A 23151-nucleotide genomic window follows, 5' to 3' on the forward strand; every position below is an offset into this window, starting at 1 on the left:
CGGCCCCCTCCCTGTGGGGAGGCAGTGCTGTTGGGTAAAAGGGATGGGGACTGCCTTCGCACCCCAGTTCTCTACCCCGTGCTCTTCGCTAGCAAAGGGAGAAAAGGCTCGATGGTGATGGAACAAGGCTCTGTGGCCCATGGCGGTACTTGCCCATGGGCCACGGAGGAAGAACGGCTTGTGCAGAGAAGCTCGGGCATGGAGTGGGTGCGTGTGGGCAAGGAGGGGGACACAGCTGAAAGGTGTGCTGTAGCTGCCAGGCTCCGCGTGAGACGCTCCTGGTGAAGGCGCTTCTCAGCTGCCACCACAGGCTGGTGAGTGCTTCCGGCTGGTGCAGAAGCTTCTGCTCCGGCTTCCAACAGTCATAGGCAAAAAGTTGCTTTTTGTGGCGTGGTCAAGCTCAGCCCTAGCTGGTGGGGCTGACAAGGCTCAGCCATGACAGGAGGGACGATGCTTCAGGCCGTGGATGAGCTCTGACCCTCCCCCACCACGGCCGGCCCTTCCCGGTCTCCCCCTGCCTTGCTTCATGGGCACATTCCTGGTGAGTGAGGGGGCCTCGCTCTGCACCTCAAGATTATTAAGGATTCGAAATACAAACCTAATTTCATTTAATGTGTTTATTTAATTATTACCATAGCTCTCTAACTGAGGGATGGGAGTGCGTTAGCCATCCTCATTTGTCTGGCAGGTTAGAAACAAGATGAACAACAGAGAATTCCCATATCCACCAATGGTGGTACAACAGTAGGAGAGTGATGTGGAATCTCTATGAAAGTCCAGAATGCATGTGTGTTTCCTCTCAGCAATGTCAGCTTCTTGTGGACAGCCTCTCACGATGTGCCCGGAGCGTAAACACTAAAGCTGGGACCCCGATCTCAGCACGGTGCACACAGACCCAACTGGAGGGTATGCACAAAAATCTAGGCTACAACCTAAACAGAAAACCTTTCTGTAGGGCTTACGTATGCTGGAAGTTGTTCTAAGGGCTTTATATGTAGTAATTCACTTAGTCCTCACAACAACTGCATGAAGGAGGTATGACTATCTCTGTTTTAAGAGGGAGGCACAGACAGGTTAAACAACTTGCCCAAGGGCACACAGTCAGTAAGCCATAGCACAGGATTAGAAATCAGGCACATCACAGACTAACTACCATGTAGAGCAGCTAAAAAGGAATGAACTATATTGGTCTAAGATAAGATTCCCATTTATCTCTCACATCCAATTGGAGAGACCATCCAAAGAACAGCAAAGAAATACAACAGGCACAATTTCATAATAACGAAGAAATGAGAAGGACACAGTGAGCACATGGGATAGTTCTACAAATTTCTGGAAATCTGAAAATAGATGAAAGAGTCTAGGATGATGAAACAGCACGTAGGGAATTGAGCCTGGAACCCACACGGAGGTGGGAGCTTCAGCTGCGGAAGAAGCCGCCCAACTCGACAGAGCCCTGGAGAGGCTCCATACCTGTCCACTGCACTCATGATGGTGGGAACAGTGAAACGGGGGCTCATTCCCTCCCCACAGCCCTGTGTGCAAACAGCCCACAGCTAAAGAACTCTCAGATGTCCACACTCAGGTGCAAGTCTTTGCTAGAGAAATCAGTGAACTTTCTTGGAGGGGAGTTCATCACCCCGTTCCCCATGCTGGCCCTAAAGGATGGGCATTACACTCTGGCCCACCAACAGTCGCCCATCGTAAAGCAGGGACCCTACCTCTATCCTGAGCAAGCCGTGCCATTGGCTAACTCTCAAATATGAACAGAGTGCCAACCAACACCTGAGAAAAGCCTTCGTACAAAAAAGAGAAACAGACGCATAGCTATATATATACACCCCAAGGTGAAAAAGAAGAAAACGGACCCCAGCATTAACAGATAATTCAAGGGACACAGAGAAGGTTTGTATTTTGTTTTCAAGGACGGCTCCAGAGAGAACTAAGAAAACCTCGCATTCACTCGCAAGAACAGATACTCATGAAAAAGGAAAAATCAGAAAACCAGAAAGAGTTCTACAGAATTAATAAGTGACTCCCAAAATGAAAACTCCGACAACCCATATTCTTGCGCTCATGGAATAAATCCCACTCGAGCATGGTGTGTGACCATGCTCAATCCATTTTAACAGATTACTAAATTCATTTTGCTGATAAAAAAAAAATGAAAACTTCCAACAGAAGAGCTAGGGGATCTAGCCTAAGAAGTCTCTCATGATATAGAATTATGAAGGACTAGAAAAAGAACTAAACCAAATCGAGCAGAATAAAGAGAATATTAAAAGAGTATTCAGAAATCAATGAAACAGAAAACAAACAGTAGAGAAAATCAATGAAATCAAAAGTTGGTTCTTTGAAAATAAAAATAAAATTGATAAACTCTAGCTAAACTGAGTAAGAGTAAAAACAGAAGAAAGAAATTGCCAATATCAGGATTGAGAAAGGAGTTATCATTAAAGATTCTCTAAAAATTAGAATAATGAGAAAGTAACATCAATAACTTTATGTTAATACATTTAACAACTTAGATAAAATAGACAAACTGCTGAAAAGAACCAATCACCAAAACTGACCCAGGAAGAAATAGAAAATGTGAATACTTCCCTGTATCTAATAAAGATATTAAATTCATAATTTAAAAACTTTTCAGGCTCAGATGGTTTTACTGGAAAATTATATCAAACATTTAAGGAATAAATAATATCAATTAAAAAAAAACAATACAAATAATCCTGTACAATCTCTCTCAGAAAAAAAGGAAGGGAAAGGAAATTGAAGATAGTATTGTTCTGATACCAAAACTTGGCAAAGATAATTATAAGAAAATAAAGTTACAGACCAATATCTCTTATTTAGCATAGATATAAAATCCTTAGCAAAATATTAGGAAATTGAATCTAACAATCTGTAATAAAATATAACCAAGTAGGATATATCTCAGCAATGCAAGGCTGGTTTTACAACAGAAAGTTAATTAATGTAATTCAACACATTAACAGAAAAAAAAGAGAAAACTGACCTATCACAAACAGAAAATTTCTGACAAAATTCAATACTCATACATGGTGAAAGTACTCAGTAAGATAGAAGGAGAGTGAAATTTCCTTAATCTTTAAAAAGGCATCTAGGAAAAAAAAAAAAAAAACCCAGCTAACAGTACACCAAACGATGAAAACCTAACTGCCTTTCCTTAAAATCAAAAACAAAGCAAGCATGTCAACTTTTACTACTTCTATTCAACATTCTGCTGGAGGTTATAGCCAGTGCAATCAGGCAAGAAAAGTGAATATAAAGCCTACAGGTTGTAAAGGAAGAAGAACATTTGTTTTTATTTGCAGATAACACGGTTGTGTACACAATAAATTCTAAAGAATGTATTTTTAAAAAGAAATTAGTATTACTAATAAGCAAATTTAGCCAAGTTGCAGGATATCTGATCATGAAAATATTAAGTCTTCTTTCTATATGTTAGTAATTAAAATTGGAAATTGATATAAATATGCAATTTACAACAGAACCTAGAGACATAAAATACTTATGGGTGAATTTAACAAAATCTATGTAAATTCTGTACAACAAAATCTATAAAGTTAAAGAGGACCTAAATAAACAGAGAAATACACGATGTTCATGGATCAGAAGACTCAATATCGTTCAAATGTCAATCACTTCCAAATTGATCTAATGAATCAATGCAATCCCCACAATCCCCAATACTTTTTTTTTTTTTTTTTTTTAGAAATCAGCTAATTGATTTCTAAAATTCAGATGGAAATGCAGAAAACCTAGAATAGCAAAACACTTTTGAAAAATAACAACAAAGTTTGGGACCAATAATGTTTGATATGAAGACTTAAAACCACTTAAAACTTTAAAACATGAAGATTAGATATATAGACAAATGGAACAAAATAGTCCCGAAATTGAGCCATACATATGCGATTATTTGAATTTAGACAAAAATGCCCAAGTAATCAGTACATGGAAAAGGGTTTCTTCAACAAATGGTTACAGTAGCACCTGGATGCCATTTAGGAAAAAAAAAAATTGAACCTCAATCTCTATCTCATACTATATACAAAAATTAACTTGAAATGCATCATAGATCTGGCTAAACATAAAAGCTAAAACCATAAAATTCATACAGAAGAAAATCTTCAGGACCATGGCATAATGGAATATTTTTCAGAAAAAAACATGTAAATAAAATGGCAAGTCACTGCCTGGGAGTAAATTCCTGCCTATGTTTGACAACAGACTTATGGACAGAATACAACTTGTATATTACAAGTTGTAAGAACCCTTATAACTCAGTAATGAGGACAACGCATTAAAAGAAATGGGCATAATAACTGACCAGACCATTCACAAAAGGAGATATATAAAATGCTAACAAGCATATGAAAAGATGCTCTAACATAATTAGTCACCAAGGAAATGCAAATTAAAACCACAAGGAGCCATCACTACACAACTGTCACAATGGCTAAAACAAAACAAAACTAAAATATCGACAATTTCAAATACAGGCAAGGATGTGGACTCCCTGCAATTCACAACTCATGCTGGTCAAAGAGTAAAAGGTTAGAAACACTTCAGAAACAGTTTGACAGTTTCTTACACAGTTAAACAAAAACTTACCCTAAGACTCAGCAAATGCACCCTGAAGTATTTACCCAAGGGAAACAAAGACAGAGGTACATGAAAAAAGCATGTGAGAATGTTCATTGCAGCTTCGTGCATAATAGTAAAAATACGGGAACAACCAAAAACGTTCATCAGCAGATGAGTGGGTAAGAAAACTGTAGTATATTCAGATAGGGGAATACTACTCAGCAATATGAAAAGAAACCCACTACATACAATGATGTGGATGAACCTCAAAAGCGTTACGCTAAATAAAAAAGCCAGACGCCAGCAGTATTCACAGTGTTGTCCCATTCATACAAATTTCCAGAACAGGCAACTGTAATTCATAGTGACAGAAAGCACGTCAGCGATGGTCTATGACGGGGAGTAGAAGAGGCTCATTGCACAGAGGAAGGAGGAACTTTCTGGAGATGAGGAAACATTCTAAGTCGTTTTGTAGTGGTAGTTACATAGGGGGATACATCTGTCAAGACCCATCAAACTCAACATTTAAGATGAGAGCGTTTTGGGGTGCCTGGGTGGCGCAGTCGGTTAAGCGTCCGACTTCAGCCAGGTCATGATCTCGCGGTCCGTGAGTTCGAGCCCCGCGTCGGGCTCTGGGCTGACGGCTCGGAGCCTGGAGCCTGTTTCTGATTCTGTGTCTCCCTCTCTCTCTGACCCTCCCCCGTTCGTGCTCTGTCTCTCTCTGTCCCAAAAATAAATAAACGTTGCAAAAAAAAATTAAAAAAAAAAAAAAAAAGATGAGAGCGTTTTATTGTATGCGAATTATACCTGGAAAAACTGATTAAGAGGACTGCACAACAGAATGATGCCGTGAGTCCTGAATTCTCAACTTTCTCTGCAATAACAACTGTATCAGATTGAGATATGCATAAACCAGGCTGTTCAGAGAATTGAAATAAGATACGGAGGAATTTGGAGTTTTCCCATCAATGGGAAGACACTGACACTTTGTTTGTTTTCAGCTTTCATCACGGTAATGGGCTTCTTACCGTTTGAGCATATGCATTCTTTTGAGTTGTAAGGCAAGCATTTTGGGTCATATTGTAAGTTTTAATTATAAATAGCGCAATCCACTGCTGTTGTCCTTTCAGAGCAAAATTAATTACTCCCCTGCTTCGGTCAGAAGGTCTTAGGATTTTTAGCAGTGCCTTCTCATATGCATGGTGTAATATCACAGCTGAAAACGGCCGTGGCACTGAGCTGGATGGGCAGCGATCCTAAAGGATTCTGATCCGTTGTGCATGTCAGTTTCCTAACTCCCACAATTGTTTCGGTCACCACTGTCTCCCCAGTGTGCAGCCCAGCGTGACACACAGTCCCCGAGAAGGGCTGAAAGGGTGGATCAAGGAACCACCCTTCATCAAGAAGACTTTCCTGTAACGGGAAATGCCGTGGACGAATGTAAAGTCCCTGTGCAGGAAGAGTGACAGAGCCCACGGGTGGCAGAGGCTTCTCCGGTGAAAGATGTACAGGCACATCTGCACGTGGCTCCACGTGGACCAAGGCCTGTAGAAAGAAGGAGAGACCTTACAGGGTTTCCCTCCCCCACACAGACTCTGAATGCAAATCAAGCTTTCGGAGCTCACAAGGCGTCTCTGCGCTTCCTGTTGTCATGACCGCATCCAGGATCCGAGCAGAGCAACCCCAGCAGCGTACGGTGTGGTGGTGGTGGTGTGAAAGTCTCTTCTCTAAACCTCCAGGTGGGTTTTCAGTCCCACATCAAATGGCTTCTTTTCATGATCTGCCTTCCCGACAATTCTTTCAGGTTCATGTGGATGTAAGCTCCAGATGGCCCATGCCATCTGGAAACATTCTTGGACCTACTGTGAGTAATCAGGCAAAGCAAGGTCTATCAAATGCCAGTGCTGCTTAAGAAAAGCATCAACAATTACAACTGTAGCTTTAAAATTACATTGAACTTTATAGCAGCTTTATTCATAATTGCCCCAAATCGGAAGCAACTAAGATGTCCTTCAGTAGATGACTGGATACACAAACCACGGTACATCTACACAACGGGGTACTATTCAGTGATGAGAACAACTGAGCTAGTAAGCCACAAAAACACACGCAGGGACTTCAAATGCATTTTACTAAGTAAGTGAAAGAATCTAACCTAAAAAAGCCTACATATGATTTCAACTATATGACATTCTGAAAAAGGGCAAACTGTACAGACAGTAATAAGATCAGTGGTGGCCAGGGGATTGGGGGTGGGAGGGGCGGTGGGATGAAGAGGTGACAAGTAGGAGATTTTTGAGGGTGGTGAAACCATTTCATATGATACTCTAATGGTAGATACATCGCAGTTGGCATTTGTTAAAACCCACGGAATGTACAACACAGAGTGAACCCTAGTGTGAACTCTGGACCTTAGTTAATAACGTATCAACATTGTTTCATCAATTGTAACAAATGTTACCACACTAATGCAGGATGTTAATAATAAGGGAAACTGTTTAGGGGAGTTGGGGTTATGTGGTAAATATAAATATTCTATATAATTTTTCTATAAAACTTAAACTGCTCTAAAAAATAAAGTGTATTAATGTAAAAGATACATTGTAAATCAAGATTGCAGAGTTTTTAATGTTACATCTTTAAACGGACATATTCTAACTGCAAGATAATTTTCCATTGAAGTATTTTTAGAAGAATATTATAACGATTTTCTTTCTTACATAACACTGTTGTGATGGCCCAGAAAATATTCAGAAAACACTTTTCCCCAATTGGAAACCTATTTCAAGTAACATCAAACATTCAATCCCAGGTCTAACTAACAGTGAAAGTATATCCAATTTCAAAAGAAATATTAAGAAATCAAGTATAAATAAAACATTTATTTTTTCCCTTATTTGCCATAGAACATCTATTTTGTGGGCACAAAGTTTCAAAATTTCAAAATTCTACACTTAGGAAACGGACTATTCCTTGCAAGATTTTCTACTCTTCATTTGAAACTTAACGTCCCTCTCCTGCAGAGGACAGGTATCCAGGCTTTGGGGTGAACATCTAGGGGGTTAAAATTCTAAACTGTAACCGGTTTTACTAATGACATTTCTGTATATGATACATTCCTACATTTTGAGAAAATTTCCAAAAGCGAGGGCCCACAATTAATCAAAATTGGTCCAACTATTAACAATACACTCACAACTTCAGGTGACCTCCATGTAAACTCATGTCCTCAAGAGGGCTCTCAGGGCCTGGCCTGTGTCATTTTATTCTGGTCCATTCAGTCTCTCGCTCCCCCATTTGACTCTACACTTGCTCCCTGGTCTTCAAGCCTCCAACACCTGTCTCTACGTACTGTCAGCACCAACCTTGCTATTTTGGGGAGAGAGTCCCCCCCCCCACCTGTTCCCACACCTGGCTGGACCCTTACCCTCTACCATCCGTTCCCTCTGCACTGAGGTCCAACCTGTCCGTCCACCTGTGTTTGATCCCAGCTGTCCCTCTCGCAGAGTCAAGGACCCTATCCAGCTGTTCCCACTTTTGGGGAAGCTGCTACAGTGTTAGGGTGGAATCATCAAGGTGTGCCTTTCAATCTGCTCCAATGCATTTTTTAAATCCCTCATATATACACCACTTGTGAAATGTTCTTGGCCAAACTGTTTAAACTGAATCTAATCAAGCCTGTAAACCAAACTTCTAACATAACATAGGGACAGGGAGACCAGTTTAAAAAAAAAAGAAAAGAAAAAAGCAGACAGACACACCTTAAGGAAACAACCAGACAGATCAACACTCTGAAACGTCTACACGACACAGTTAACGTCTGTGAAACGTCCACGCGGACACAATGAAACGTCCACGCGGACACAGTAACTAAAAGTAGGTGCTGCAGCAGTCACTTCATGCAAGGATATACGTGGTCACAGATCGGTACCTGAGAGGATGCTCAACATCACTCGTCACTTGAGAAACGCAAATGCTGCAGCACATCATGACCGCCAGAGTAGCCAAACGAACAAAGACCAACACCAAAGTGTCGGCGAGGGCGTGGAGGGACCAGAACCCTCACACGCTGTTGGTGGGAAAAGGCAAAATGGCACCGCCACGTGGGAACAACGGGTGGCGGCTGTGATGTCGGAGAGTTCCCTAACATATGACGCGACAATCTACTCTTAGGTATGTACCCAAGTAAAATGAAAACCTTTACTCACACGAACAGCGGGAAAATGCTTGCAGCAGCTCTATGCAAAATCAAAGGACTGGAAGCAATCAAAATCCTCTCTTCTGAAACACGGACAGACACACTGTAGCGCATCCACACACTCATATACTGCCCTGGACAGCAAGGGGCTCTTCACAAATGCAGTAACACGGATGAGTCTCAAATGTTATTTTAAGTGAAAGAAAGAGACTCAAAGGCTCTAAACTCTACGACCCCATGTCTATGCTGCTCTGGAAAAGGCAAACCGGTAGGCAAGGTGGTGGCTGCTAGGAGTCAGGGGGAGGGAGAGGTTTGAGGACAGAGAAAATCTGAGCTCTCTTTTCTCTTCTCCTCCTCGTTCACATTAGGAGATTGCCAGTGTCATGACGCCTAAGAGAAACTGGTGGGCTCGAAGGAGGCCATCAGCCTTGATTATCCAAAACCACTATGCTGCTTCTCCAAGTCAATAAACCCCTGGAGGACTTGAGGCAGGAAGGGCAACATTTCCTTAGAAATGAGGCGTTTTCTTGTTGGCGGCTGAAAGCTTCTGGGTGGACAAGGGGCTAAAACAATCTCTCCTGGATTACATTTTTAATTTATAAACAGTTTAAAATGGCTAAACCAAAGCTCTCATTAAGAGGCATATTCACTAATTTTGGTTCCCCATGATAAATTTGTACGTTAAAACAGCTTTCTGCTGCTTAATTCAGAGGAACTAGACAAAACAAACACTGATTGAAAAGAATGGATGTATAAAAAAATCAAATATCAACTATCATAAGAGAAATGACAACTTAAAATATAATCTTTCAGGGGCGCCTGGGTGGCTCAGTCGGTCAAGCGTCTGACTTCGGCTCAGGTCATGATCTCACTGCTCATGGGTTCGAGCCCCGCGTCGGGCTCTGTGCTGACAGCTCAGGGCCTGGAGCCTGCTTCCGATTCTATGTCTCCCTCTCTCTGACCCTCCCCTGTTCATGCTCTGTCTCTCTCTCTCAAAAGTAAATAAACATTTAAAAAATATATGTAGTCTTTTAGTTATTTTGGAAGGAATGTAAGCATTTCGTTTTTACGTTGAAAGAAATTTACGTGTAGATTCAAGATGCTACCCAATGACATTCAGTTATCCCGCAGCAAGACAGATGGTCCCAAAATTCCCTGAAGAGGCCTATTTGATCTCATCAAGAGGGAAGCGCGAAGCTCCGCTTTCTCTCCAATTTTATTATCACCGATTATTTTGTGAAACTTTTTTGTCCTTTGCTTTTAACTATACTTGATTAAACACACAATCACTATGGGAAAAGAATGAAAAAGATGCAGGAAAAGAAAAAGGGAATAAGTTATCCAAATCTTAACTTAAAAACTACTGTTGTTAAATTTGGATTGCATCCAGGCCTTTTCCTCCAGAAATGCATACATGCAAATACGTACATTTACAAGTTTTTCACTTCTCGCTTATTATCGTGGCCATCTTTCCAATAATAAAGATTTGCACACAGTTTTATTTTTATAGTGGCAAGGGATACCATGAGAAGAAGGGGCCGACATTTAATCGTTATCTATGCTGGATACGCAGCTCCCTTTCAGTCCTGAACTTTATGTTAGCGTAAGGAACTTGTGAATCTTTTCTCTTACAGTTACTTCTTCCTTTGGTGCCATTCATATAGTAAATTAGGTCTCCCCACCCAAAGGTTAGCTAAACATTCACCTATAATTCTTTCTAGTATTTTTATGGTTTTCATTTTTACGTTTATAACTTTACTGAAACTAGATAGTAACGTATTATTAGTATAACTAGTGTATAATTTAAAGAGGGGCTCGACCTTTACCCATTCCCTCTAAATGGGTAGCCAGTTGTCCCAACACTGTTCAATAACCAATGCATCATCTTCTACTGACAGGAAATACCTATCATAACATATACCAAATTTGTGTATGTCTGTACTTCTAACAGTTCCTGGACCTTGTTCTGTTCCATTTATGTATTTGTTTTTTTTTTTAATTTCTTTAAATGTTTATTTATTTTTAAGAGAGAGAGCGACAGAGCATGAGCGGGGGAGGGGCAGAGAGAGAGAGAGAGGGAGACGCAGAATCCGAAGCAGGCTCCAGGCTCCGAGCTGTCGGCACAGAGCCCGACGCGGGGCTCGAACTCACAGACCGCGAGATCATGACCTGAGCCCAAGTCGGATGCTCTACCGACTGAGCCCCCCAGGCGCCCCTCCATTTATCTATCTGCTCTGGTGCCAGTACCACAATTTTCCAGTTCCTGTGGATTTACATCCTATGACAGGGCAAATTACTACCACTGCACTCTTTTCTCCAGAAGTGTTCACGGCCATTATCTCACATTTATTCTACCTGGCTTACTTCAGATTTCTATGTTTTGATAGGCTGTTTACTCATTGTTATTTTACAATGTGTTGTTCTCTGGCATTAGATTTGAGTGATGGATTTCTCTTTCAGCCTATTTACTTTTCTCCTACAATCACCATGTACTTAATCACACCTAACTAAATACTAAAAGAAAGCTCCAAAAAATAATTGTCAGTAGGCCTGATGGTTGTCCCCAAGCTCTGGCTTACTGTGGCAACATCCTCGTCCCCAGTGTCTGAATGTGTCTGAACCCTGGGTAGAAGAGGATCCTGGCTTCTCCTAGGCCTGCCCTGGCCTCTCTACTGAGCGGGGTTTGTAGCAGTCGACTAGAAGTTGTTAAAGTTAAGTCTCATGACACTGCACCAACTTCCTCAGAAAGGGAAGTCACGGGTTGGTTCTTGGTGTCCTCCTGAAGTCGGTCCGTCCCTCCTTCCTTCCTTCCTTCACCTGTTCTATCAGGTGAAAACCCATCAATTCTTGTCGGCTGCACCAGGCCCCACTTCCCCATGAGCACCCTGTTTCTATACTGATGTAATTTGCCCCTAACTTCCCTTTTTCTTGGTAATGTTTGCTGGTTTCTCCCCTAACTTCACCATCTTCCCAGGAAATCTTGAGTGAGATCACTTTGTGGAATTTTGCCTGAGCAGGCCGTACCACTAACAAACATTAAAATAATGAGAGAACTCAAAATTAACTGCGAAAAGGAAAAAGGTCTAGATCTCAATTCATGGGTGACCACAGCATGGATTTTGGAAGAAGAAATAAAAAATGGCAAACCTACTTCCTGCCGGATAGAAAAAGAAAGAAGACGTGATCCTCCCACGATTACCCTCCAGTTTTGTATTAAGAAAACAGTTCAGAATAGTTGGTGGTTATTTTTTAAGTGTCAAATCAGTAACATAACATCACACAAAAGCCATTTAGGAATCAAAGGGAATAATCTCAACACGGATCCAAGCCCCGGATACCTCCTCAGACCCTGGACTGTATTACGGGGAGGGAATGACCTGATGACAAACGACCCCTCGTCTCAAACGTCCTGACACCTCCCTTCGCTGTCGGATGAAGCTAGGGTGTGATCAGGCACACGGCTCCCAGGAGGGCGAGGGGACGCGGCCTTCCTGCTCGGACAAGGCACAGTCTTGGCACAAGAGATGCCGCTGCTGGTTCTGAGCACGACAGGAAGCATCGCCCGCGCCTGGACAGGAGCCTTGGACTGTGGCGGACGACAGACGGGCCACGCTGCACAGCACAGGCACGTGCGGTGGGCGAGGAAGGAACGTTCCGAAGCCCTTTCACCACAGACGGTCCCTGGGAAGCGGTCCTGCTTTGCACGCTGTGCTTTAACACACCGCTTCGCGTGCACCGAGCCCGCTCGGAAAGCGTATGAATTCACAGCCACCCCCCAGGCAGGAGCTGTATCCCCCTCTGACGGGGGAGGAAGCAGCCGCAGCTCCTACCTAACGGTGGCTCTGCTCACTCTGGTGCCTCCCGCCTGCCAGAACGGAGGCAGGCCTTCTACCTGGAGGCAGGTGTTCCCGCACAAGGAATTCATTCAGTAAGAGTTTAACTCTCACCTCCGCGCCGTGTTCATCCTTGATATGACAGTTCCCATTTTAAATCCCGTGAGGCACTGGCACCAGGCCTACGTGGCAGGTAATTCAGAAATAAAATGACAGTGATCTACCCCCTGGCAGAAGCTTGAGAAGTCAAACAAGTTATGAGGCTTCCAACTTCTATCTCTATTTCAAGGTGAGAGCGCCTAAAAGCAAAGCCAAGTGCGCAGTAGTATTTTCACAGCCCCCTGAGGAAACGCCTCTACTACGTTAAGGCACTTCAGAAACTATGTTCAACTATATTGAAACTATACTGAACTATGTTGAAACTATGTTGAACTATATTGAAACGATACTAAACTATATTGAAACAATATTGAACTATATTGAACTATATTGAAACTATACTGAACTATGTTGAAACTATATTGAACTATATTGAAACAATATTGAACTATGTTGAAACTATGTTGAACTATATTGAAACGATATTAAACTATATTGAACTATATTGAAATGATATTGAACTCTGTTGAACTATATTGAAATGATATTGAACTATGTTGAAACTATATTGAAACGATATTGAACTATATTGAACTATATTGAAACGATATTGAACTATGTTGAAACTATATTGAATCGCCTACTATGCACATTTTCTAAAACTATCTTGAGGACATTGATCATTCAGCAATCAAGGTTCCCTAATCAAGGAATTATCTGATAAGGTCATCTTGGGGTTTAATTTTCCCTGAAGAATTTTTATGCTTTTTGTTAAAAAAATGTTTTTATTGGGGCGCCTGGGTGGCGCAGTCGGTTAAGCGTCCGACTTCAGCCAGGTCACGATCTCGCGGTCCGTGGGTTCGAGCCCCGCGTCGGGCTCTGGGCTGATGGCTCAGAGCCTGGAGCCTGTTTCCGATTCTGTGTCTCCCTCTCTCTCTGCCCCTCCCGCGTTCATGCTCTGTCTCTCTCTGTCCCAAAAATAAAATAAACGTTGAAAAAAAAAATTTAAATAAAAAAAAAAGTTTTTATTGAAATTGCAGCTAGTTAACATACAGTGTAATATTAGTTTCAGGTGTAGAATTCAGTGGTTCAACATGTCCACACAACACCCGGTGGGCATCGCAAGGGCCCTCCTCAATCCCCGTCACCTGTTACACCCATTCCTCACTCCTCTCCTCTCAATAACCATTGGTTTGTTCTCTGTAGTTGAGTCTGTTTCTTGGTTTATGATTCTTTATTTTAATAACAAAAGACATGGGCTACCTTTCCCTTTTTACTTTGGCTGAGAGGAGAACTTAAGCACAAGATTTAGGGACCAACTGTATCAAGTATCTCATGTTACGAGGCTGGGTAAGAACATACTGTCCCTTTTAGATGTTCTCTGTAAGTTTCTTAGCCTCATGATCCTATTTGCATTTCAATTTTGTTGCTACTTTCTTCTTCAGGTAGGTAAAAGAAAAAAGAAATTTGAAACTTTAACAAAATAATACAGAAACTGGCAATCCAAATTTCAATAAAGCAGCAAAAAAACATCAAAATTCTAGGACTTAAACATAAAAAAGAACCAGAGAACAACCTTTAGTGAAATGTGATTGCTACGTTTGCCTTGAAGAAAGCTTTAAAAAAAGAGGGGAAAAAAAAAAAAGCCAAGTTTACAGCTGCAGGCACTTCTAAGTGATCAGCATTGAACAGACTGAGGAGGACAAAAGTTAATTACCAAGTGGGTAAGCTCAAAACGCAACTCAGGTGTGAGAGGCTTCGGGCACACGCAGGTGAACTCATCTCCGCTCTCGAGTCCTCCCAGCCCGCAGTGCCCCGAGTAGGGCCGCGGGCAGCTCAGGAGGCCGGCCGCCAGGCCTGGCGGGGCTCCTGGGGCCACCTCCCCGCCTTTCAGAGCCAGGCCCCTTGCGGCCAGAGAGACACGAGCTGGGACTAGGCAAATGTCATCGCCTGAGAGGGGGCTCAGGCGGAGACACGGACCAGGCGGGGAACGGAAGACGACTGCAGAGATGTGACACAGCGTTCACGAGACAAAGTAAAGGATACTATTTTTTTTTAATGTTTATTTATTTTTGAGAGAGAGAGAGAGACAGAGCACAAGTGGGGGAGGGGCAGAGAGAGCCGGAGACAGAATCGGAAGCAGGCTGCAGGCTCTGAGCTGTCAGCACAGACCCGACGTGGAGCTTGAACCCACGAACCATGAGATCATGACCTGAGCCGAAGTCAGACGTCCAACCGACTGAGCCACCCAGGCACCCCCAGAATGCTATTTTTAAAGAGCCATGGGAACACAGAGAACAGAACAGAGCTCTTGGACACTGAACATACCACAGAAATATATTCGACAGAATCAGAAAGGAGTTGAGGGAGTCTTCTCAAATTGACAAAAACAAAAAGAAAGCAAATCAACCAACCAAAAGGAGACAGGGTGGCGGGGGCCAGGGCAGGGGGGAACACACAACAAACGCTAAGTCCAGATAATGCAACAGAGGCCCGGAGGTAGAGAAGATAGGAGATGTGGAAACCATGGTTTTCCAAAAAAATAATTCAAGACATTTCACAGAAGTGAAGAACAGGAATTTTGAGTATCACGTTCAACTGTTCAGAAAGAACAAAAACAAAAAAACCCCCACCAAACTACAAAAGAATCACTATAAAATTTGAAAGTATCAGGGATAAAGAGAAGACTCTGAAAACTTCTGGAGAGAATGAACGGGCCATGTTTGAAAGACGGGGGACAGGCTGGTGTCAGCCTCTCAACAGCAAAGCTGCAGGCAAGAAAACAGTGCCTTCCACATGTGGAGGAAAAGCGGGAATGAAGACGTTTTCGTGCAAGATTCCAAAATCTCTCTCATGCATCTGCAAAAACAAGGAAGCAGATTAAGACAAGGTATAGGGAACAAAGCAGAGCAAATCCTCAAGAGGTGGGAAACGAGGATGAGAAGCGTGTCGCGTATTTCGAGAGCGACCCTGCCCAAACTGACCTCGGACAGCTCCCATTCTGGGCCCAACCTCTGCATGGAAAACAACCAGGCACAACACTGACGGGTCATCGGATGTGCTTCGGCACAGCACATTCAAGAACCAGTAACAGGTACAGGGAAAACGAAGCGAATAAAAAGTGACGCAATTATCAACTCTGTTATATTTAAGGGAACATAATTATGGCGCACTACCTGCTTATCTGTGGACACATCAAAGAATTTAGCCGAAAGTTGTGACGTAAAACTACATTAGGGGGTTGGAGGAACAGAGTGTATGGTGGGTGTAAAAACACTCATATGACGGGGTGCCGGGGTCTCAGTCAGCTGAGCGTCCGACTTCGGCTCAGGTCATGATCTCGCCATTCGTGAGTTCGAGCCCCGCGTCGGGCTCTGTGCTGGCAGCTCGGAGCCTGGAGCCTGTTTCGGATTCTGTGTCTCCCTCTCCCTCTGCTCCTCCCCTGTTCACACTCTGTCTCTCTCTCAAGAATAAATAAAGATAAAAGTTTTTAAAAAAACAATTGTGTTACAAAGTAGGGAGTCAATAAAACTGAAAAACACATTATGTAGAAAGGTAGAGGTGACTAGCAGAAGAAAGGGCTCGAATATTGAGTCACCGATTCCAGGAAACTAGAAAAGGGCAGTGGCCTGTAACTCTGTCTTAAAGGAATATTGGGCTTTGAAATTATGATTATGCATTACTTTCAAAACATAAAATAAGATTTAAAAAGGAAACTGAGGGGCGCCTGTGTGGCTCAGTCAGTTAAGCGTCTGGCTCTTGCTTTCAGCTCAGGTCACGATCTCACAGTTCGTGAGTTCGAGCCCCACGATGGGCTCTGGACTGGCAGGGCAGAGCCTACTTGAGATTCTCTCTTTCTCTCTCTCTCTCTCAGAATGAATAAATATTAAAAAAGGGGAAACAATACACCTGGTCAACTATAAGCAGAAGGATTTATAAAATCTAGCTTCTAAATTACAGTAAGTACTAGGAGTGATACCTAACTTGTGCCTTTAGGGAACCATGGGATTTCAGGGTCGGAAGCACCCGCACAGTCATCTAAGTTATGCCACCTTCTCCCCGGGGGAAATCCAGCTACTTGCTGAACACCTCTGCTCCAGGAACTGCTCCCAGGGTACGACACAGGAGGATGCACTCGGATCAACGGGCTAACCTTCCACAGCCCCTGAAGATGGTTTTTTTCTGAGTTCCACTTCTGGCCACTCTCTGCCCTCTGAGGGGGTCTCTCTGCTTCCCAAACCATGTGGCAAAAAGGGCAAAGAACAACAGCTCCTGAGTATACAAGTCCCCCGTGCAGCAGGGCAGCCAGACGGACACAAACTACCCTGGGTGGCGATTCCAAACCCTCCAAGGAAGGGAGGTGCAGTGGAGCTTAGGCTGAGTGTCATGTGCTCACCACTGGGCAGGGAACAGGACAGGGTGGGGACACAGCTGCAGTCAGGCATGGGGGCGAGGGGGGGTTAGTTTCCAGAAGAAATGGCTAATGGGCAGGCAATCCAATAACTAAGACATCGATGTTAGCGAAAGAGACTGCTTATTGAATCTGTCTCTTAAGAGATTCAATTTTTGGTCATGTTCAAGAATTATTTAATTATATCTTCTCTTGGAACACATGATTATATGCTACCAGTTTCCTGTGCTCTGGGCACTGATGAGTGATCACCATCAAACACCCCAAAGCAGAAATCCAACAAGACGATCGTTCCTTTAGAAAAATATCTCACTCCCTTCTTCCTCTTTGCTCACGTGTTGTGCACAGAATGACTTCCTAAGCGACTCCACCCAAAATGAGAAAGATCTGCTTCCAGACCCCAGGCCTCTTCCTCAGTGAGTGTAGTAACCATGTATTTTTATAGACTTTGGGGGATCTTGCAATTTCTCCTTTAGGCGGTGTGTTTCGTTCTTTTTAATTTTTTTTTTTTTAACATTTATTTATTTTTGAGACAGAGAGAGACAGAGCATGAATGGGGGAGGGGCAGAGAGAGAAGGAGACACAGAATGGGAAGCAGGCTCCAGGCTCTGAGCCATCAGCCCAGAGCCTGACGCGGGGCTCAAACTCACAGACCGCGAGATCGTGACCTGGCTGAAGTCGGACGCTTAACCGACTGTGCCACCCAGGCGCCCCTTTTAAAAAAAAATTTTTTTTTTTTAACATTTATTTATTTTTGAGACAGACAGAGACAGAGCATGAATGAGGGAGGGGCATGTTTCGTTCTTTTAACTTGCGTCGTGAAACGGGATTTCATCAGGGGAGCCACAATTCTGTAACTAGACTCCGTGTAACTGCTCTCGCTGATGCACCCAGGGGCACCACTCAGCCCTCGGCCTGCCTCCCAGCCATGCACTAGACACAGATGACTAACATCAGTGGCCCCAGCACCTGACCCTGCTCCATAGATTCATCAGTCAAGACTGTCCATGAATGAGGGGAGGGGAGGGCTGTACTGTCTCCCAGAGCACATGACCCGTGGATTATGTGGACTCTGTTTGCAGCTTGGTGCACTGCTGAGCAGGGGCCCGCTATGCACTAAGAGAGCGGATTATATAATCTTTAGGGTGACCACTGAAGACACAGGGGGACAAAGGAGGATGCAGTGCATTTTCACCATAATACCGTGGGGATTCTTACACGGTTTGATAAAATGAACTCTTCAATAACTTTCATTTCAGGTACTCAAAACATGTTTTGATTCCATCAGCTGGTACTGTGAGCACCTGCTAGAGAAAATTATTTTTCTCTTCTGGTGTGTGTGTGTGTGTGTGTGTGTGTGTGTGTGTGTGTGCGCGCGCGCTAAAGGAGCATTTTGCTATAAAAAAATAAAAAGTAACATAAATTAATAAGTCTCTAATTTCCAGGTAACCAAATAAAGGGCTTAGAAAAGGCCTTTCTCCATGAGGACAAGAAAGGCAGAAAGGGCACGGACACCTACAAAATAAATGACCTTGCGTTTTGTTTCCTTTCCAAATAAATACTGTAAATGGCACCAGGAAGTTAAAGTGTTACTTGGCCTGGCTCACTGGGGCATAGTGTAACATCTTTAAAAGTGAAATTACTTAACAAAATTTAAAATCTGTTTTTTTATCTCATGGTCAGTAGTGGTCCTGATCAAAGACACTGTCTTACAATAAATCAACAACTACCTAAACATTTACAAATAAAAATGTCCTTTCATTGATGAGGTCTTCTATTACAATCATCTGAAAAGAATAATCCTATAAAAGTACCCTTTGCATCAACAGTGCTTTGAGGATCTTGAAGTCCGTGGATATTATTTTTCCCGATCCTCATGGCAATCGTATTCAGCAGTTAGGAACGTGACACCTGGGTGAGGCGAAAACAGCCTGTGGCTCAGGGAAGGCTTGCTTCTAGTCACCTAGTGTGAGGGAGCTGGGGCTGGACTTAGGCTTCCCACAACTAGCCCTGCTGTCTCTTTCCTGCTAAATCTAGGGCCCTCCCCCTTTTCAGATCTTCAACTAGGCAACGACAAAAGTCTTGGATGCTATGTGTATAGTTCTTCCCTTCAACTGTTCGTTCCTTCCTGTTGCAATAAGCCTTCAGCCTAAAAATTACTGAAACCCTAAAACTTTTTATGTTTTCATGTTTCAAGCAAAGTAACAAGCAAAAAAAAAAAAATATATATATATATATATGGCAGTTCAGAAGAGAGGGGAAAAAAACATTTTAGAGCAGTAGGATCCTATTTTTAAATCATAATGGTAAAGATAAAAAGCTTGGTGTTACCCTACACCTTCATTAACACTGGGCAGCTGGAGCACCTGGGTGGCTCAGTCGGTTAGGTGTCCGACTTCGGCTCAGGTCATGATCACATGGTCCGTGGGTTCAAGCCCGCGTCGGGCTCTGTGCTGACAGCTAGGAGCCTGGAGCCTGCTTGAGATTCTGTCTCCCTCACTCTCTGCCCCTCTCCCACTCCTGTTCTGTTTCTCTCTGTCTCAAAAATAAATACGCATAAAAAATTAAAACAACAACACTGGGCAGCAGACAGCATCAGAGAACAGATACTTGCTATGTAATAAAACTGATCTAGACCATGGAAAAGGATGGAAAGCTCCCCCGGTTCATTCTAAGAATCTAGGATATACTGAATACCAAAACCTGATAAAGAAAACTACAGACAATTTCACTTATAAATATAGATGCGAAAATTCTAAATATAGCACCGGCAAGTAGAATCCAGCAGTGAATTAACAGAATAAAACAACATGACCAAGCATGGTTTATTTCAGGACTGCTGAGACGGCTCAGCATTAGGAAACTAGCAGCATAATTTATTACATTTACATTTTTAAAAAGTGAACAAATAAAAACCCTGCCAATAAGGCATAGAGGCTAAAAAAACACTTGATAAAATTCAATAGCCATTCCTAATTAAAACAGGCAAGCAAAGCAAACTACCTAAAATAGAATAAGATCCAAAGCCGTTTACTACAAATTTACAGCCAACAACCTATTCAATGGTGCAACAGTGAGGTCATCACCATTTACATCAAAACTAAAGGACGTCTGCTAGTCAACATTGTTTTGGCCCTAGCTAATGCAATGGCAGAAGACACAAAATAAATGGTGTAAGTATTGGCAGAGAAGAGAAAACATGATCTGCATTACAGCTATGAGTAGAAACCCAAGAAACAACTAACAATTATAACTAATGAGAGAGCTTAGTAGTTCTTGGAGACAAGTATTTTTTAAAAAGTTTTTCTTTATACTAGTTAGAAATGGAAATTGATTAGAAAAATACTACTCATGAAAGCAATAAAAGCAATGGATTACCAAAGGAAAACAAGAGAGGTACAGAGCTTACATGGGGAAATCCATGAACTTGTATTGAAGGATATGTAATAAGATGGTGATACACAGAGACCCGAAATGCAGTGTCCTTAGATGAGCAAACTTATCACAAAGTGTTAGTCTTCCCAAACTTCATATACAGGTTTAATACAATTTCATTCAGAACCCAATGGATTTTGTTAAAACTGAGCTAAATAATTTTAAAGTTCACATGGAAAAATAAATGTGTGAGAACTGCCAAGAAATCTTTAGGGGGAAAAACGGAGGAGGGAAAACTTTAGGGGAAAACTTGCCATACCAAATACTAAAACTTGTTTTGACGGCTCTAAGACGATATGGATTGGCTCAAAAAGAGACCGCAAGGTCAGTGACATAGAAACTCTTGAAACGTATGATAAAGATTTCAGGTTGCTAGAAGGGATGGCTTATTTAGTAAGTGGTATGAATATAAACGGATACCCCTGTGGAAATACGAAGTTGGACTCTTGCCTCAAAAACAAAAATCCTTTCCAAATGAATTAAATGCTTAATGTAAACATAAATGTAGATAGGACACCAAGCACTCAAAACGAGACTCACTCGTGTCGCTGTTGCAACCAGTCCCGGAAGAGGAGAAGGGCCTCTCCTCCGGGCTCCAGTTCCCGCAGCAGGGGGAGGCCCACGGCTAGGGGAGAGGCCACTTCTCAGGCTCCCTGTGACCCTGCCACCTGCCACAAGCCCTCTGCCCTCCCAGGGACCCTCGTGAGCCTGTTGTTTACTTGGGCAGCGACCCCCTGCGGCAAATTCATTGGCAGAACCGTAGAATTCACCCCAAATATAATACTTCTCATACCGCTTTTACGATATATTCAAAGAAAGAAGGAAACAAGCGACACAAATTGAGCTAAACAGGAAATCCGAGAACCCTAATGTGACATTCGTGGTACAGATCTTCATCTTGATGCTTAATTTCTCATTTTGCTGCACAATCTCTGTACTTCTCATGTGGAATGACTCACGTGTTGTCCCCACCAGAAGAAGTTCTCAGCTGTGAGTCGGGTCACTGACAACCTGGTAGTTACTTTCAAAGAACTGAAGCAACATACACTCGCCCTGCTCACGTCTCTCTCCCTGAGCATCAGGTACCGACTCCCGTTCTGTGCTGCGAGGGGTGTGTGTGCAGTAGGCTAAGGCCCTGCCGGCCGATGGGCTGCTGTTTGTCCCTCCCACTTTCTGGGAAGCTCCTGGGCAGATCTACGTGTCCCCTCACCAGCAGGCGGGTTGCAGGGCAAGGGTCCTCAGGCTGCCGCACTTGGGGTGCTGGAGTAAGTTCCCGGACCAGAGTAACGGAAGGGGGTGGGGAACACGGAGGAAGGAGGGAAAAATCACAGCCCAGGCACAATCAGGGGCTGGCCCACAGCCTCCGTCACCAGAGTCCCGGAGCTCCCGGAGAGAAACCACTGGGGACGGGGGAGGGGAAGCACTTGCCCTGGTTTTCTCATTAAATGTTTTCAGAGTTCTGACTTCTATTAAAATTTGGGGCCCAGCTAAAGTCAGCAAGTATTTGTCAAGTGAGCCACTGCGATGCTGCCACTCTGGGTAAAATGAAGGAACACAGGAGACGCAGACCCTGTCACAACGAGCTTACGGTCCCTTACGGTGCGGAATCCGGGCGTGAAGCAAACACAAAACATTTCCATAGTAACACGTACTCAAGCGTGGCTTGATTATATGCCTCCAAACAAGGAGCCTGGATATAAAGAAACGCTCTAGATGGGGAGGCATCTACCAAGGAAGGCCCCGTGGCGGCGGAGGAGGTAGGATTCCAGGAGGCAGCCAGGAGAGCCACTGACCAGAGGAAGGGGGACCTTGCAAAGCACGGAGGCTGGAGTCGGCAGCAGTGCAAAAAAAATTGGGTGCTGGGGAGGAAGAGATGAGAACAGGAGGCAAACCCCACTTCCCGCGAGCACCTCACTTCACCCCAAACCTTCCACAGTGTGTTCTCACCACCTAGAAGTCCCTTTTGAAGGGGCTCTTAAAACCCCTTTCGGAAGACTTTTAAAATCATCACTCTCCTGGGGCACGTAAGAACACAAAGCACGGGATAGCCGTTGGCCCACTCCTCATTTCTCCACCCACATCCAGAGCCCGACCCTTGGGAATCGCTCTCCTCTCGGAGTCGAGGGCGCACAGGGCTCCGGGCTCCGGGGCAGAGCCACCTCGTGCGGCCCAGCAGCATCGGGGTGTGGCAGGGGCTGGAGGGGCGCTCCCCCACGTACCCAGCAGCCCTTCCGAGCAGCTGGCCTGCACCCGAAGCTTCACTGATGCGCTCTGCCTGAGCTCATTGGCAGGAGCCAAAGACAGGTTTTCTGCACCACCCCGGGCTCATTTTCCAGTTTTCAAAGGGGGCTCGACAGCCGCTGTGCTGAAAGCCGGAGGGGCTGTGGTTGCCAATCGTGCTACCAGGAGAGACGTTCAATTTGCCACGTGCTGGCCGATGGCAGCCACCGTTGCATGCAGTCACTTGCAGAGGTGTGACAGTGAGAAAACATGCCCTTAGGATCGACGAGATGTGGAGCTGCGATATATTCAGCTTTTATCCCAAACTCTAACTCTACAGA

General features: G+C 43.6%; 1 protein-coding gene across 18 annotated transcripts in view; it reads right to left on the reverse strand.

The window, feature by feature from the left end:
• The window catches only part of ANO10 (anoctamin 10), a 287855-nt gene that overhangs the window by 101758 nt on the left and 162946 nt on the right, over positions 1-23151 (reverse strand). For 3 of the 18 annotated variants that reach the window (XM_045037970.1, XM_023260813.2, XM_023260814.2), the window contains one exon: positions 5388-6159. The exons of 14 other annotated variants lie outside the window; for them this stretch is intronic. In XM_045037970.1, the coding sequence (XP_044893905.1) occupies positions 5806-6159 (354 nt within the window). In that variant the 3' untranslated portion in view covers positions 5388-5805. Of the gene's footprint in view, positions 1-5387; positions 6160-15028; positions 15604-23151 lie in introns of those variants that run through there. One more of the 18 variants, XM_023260820.2, reaches the window with a different exon arrangement.

This window comes from Felis catus, chromosome C2 (assembly GCF_018350175.1).
Source record: "Felis catus isolate Fca126 chromosome C2, F.catus_Fca126_mat1.0, whole genome shotgun sequence".
NCBI classification, from domain to species: Eukaryota; Metazoa; Chordata; class Mammalia; order Carnivora; family Felidae; genus Felis; species Felis catus.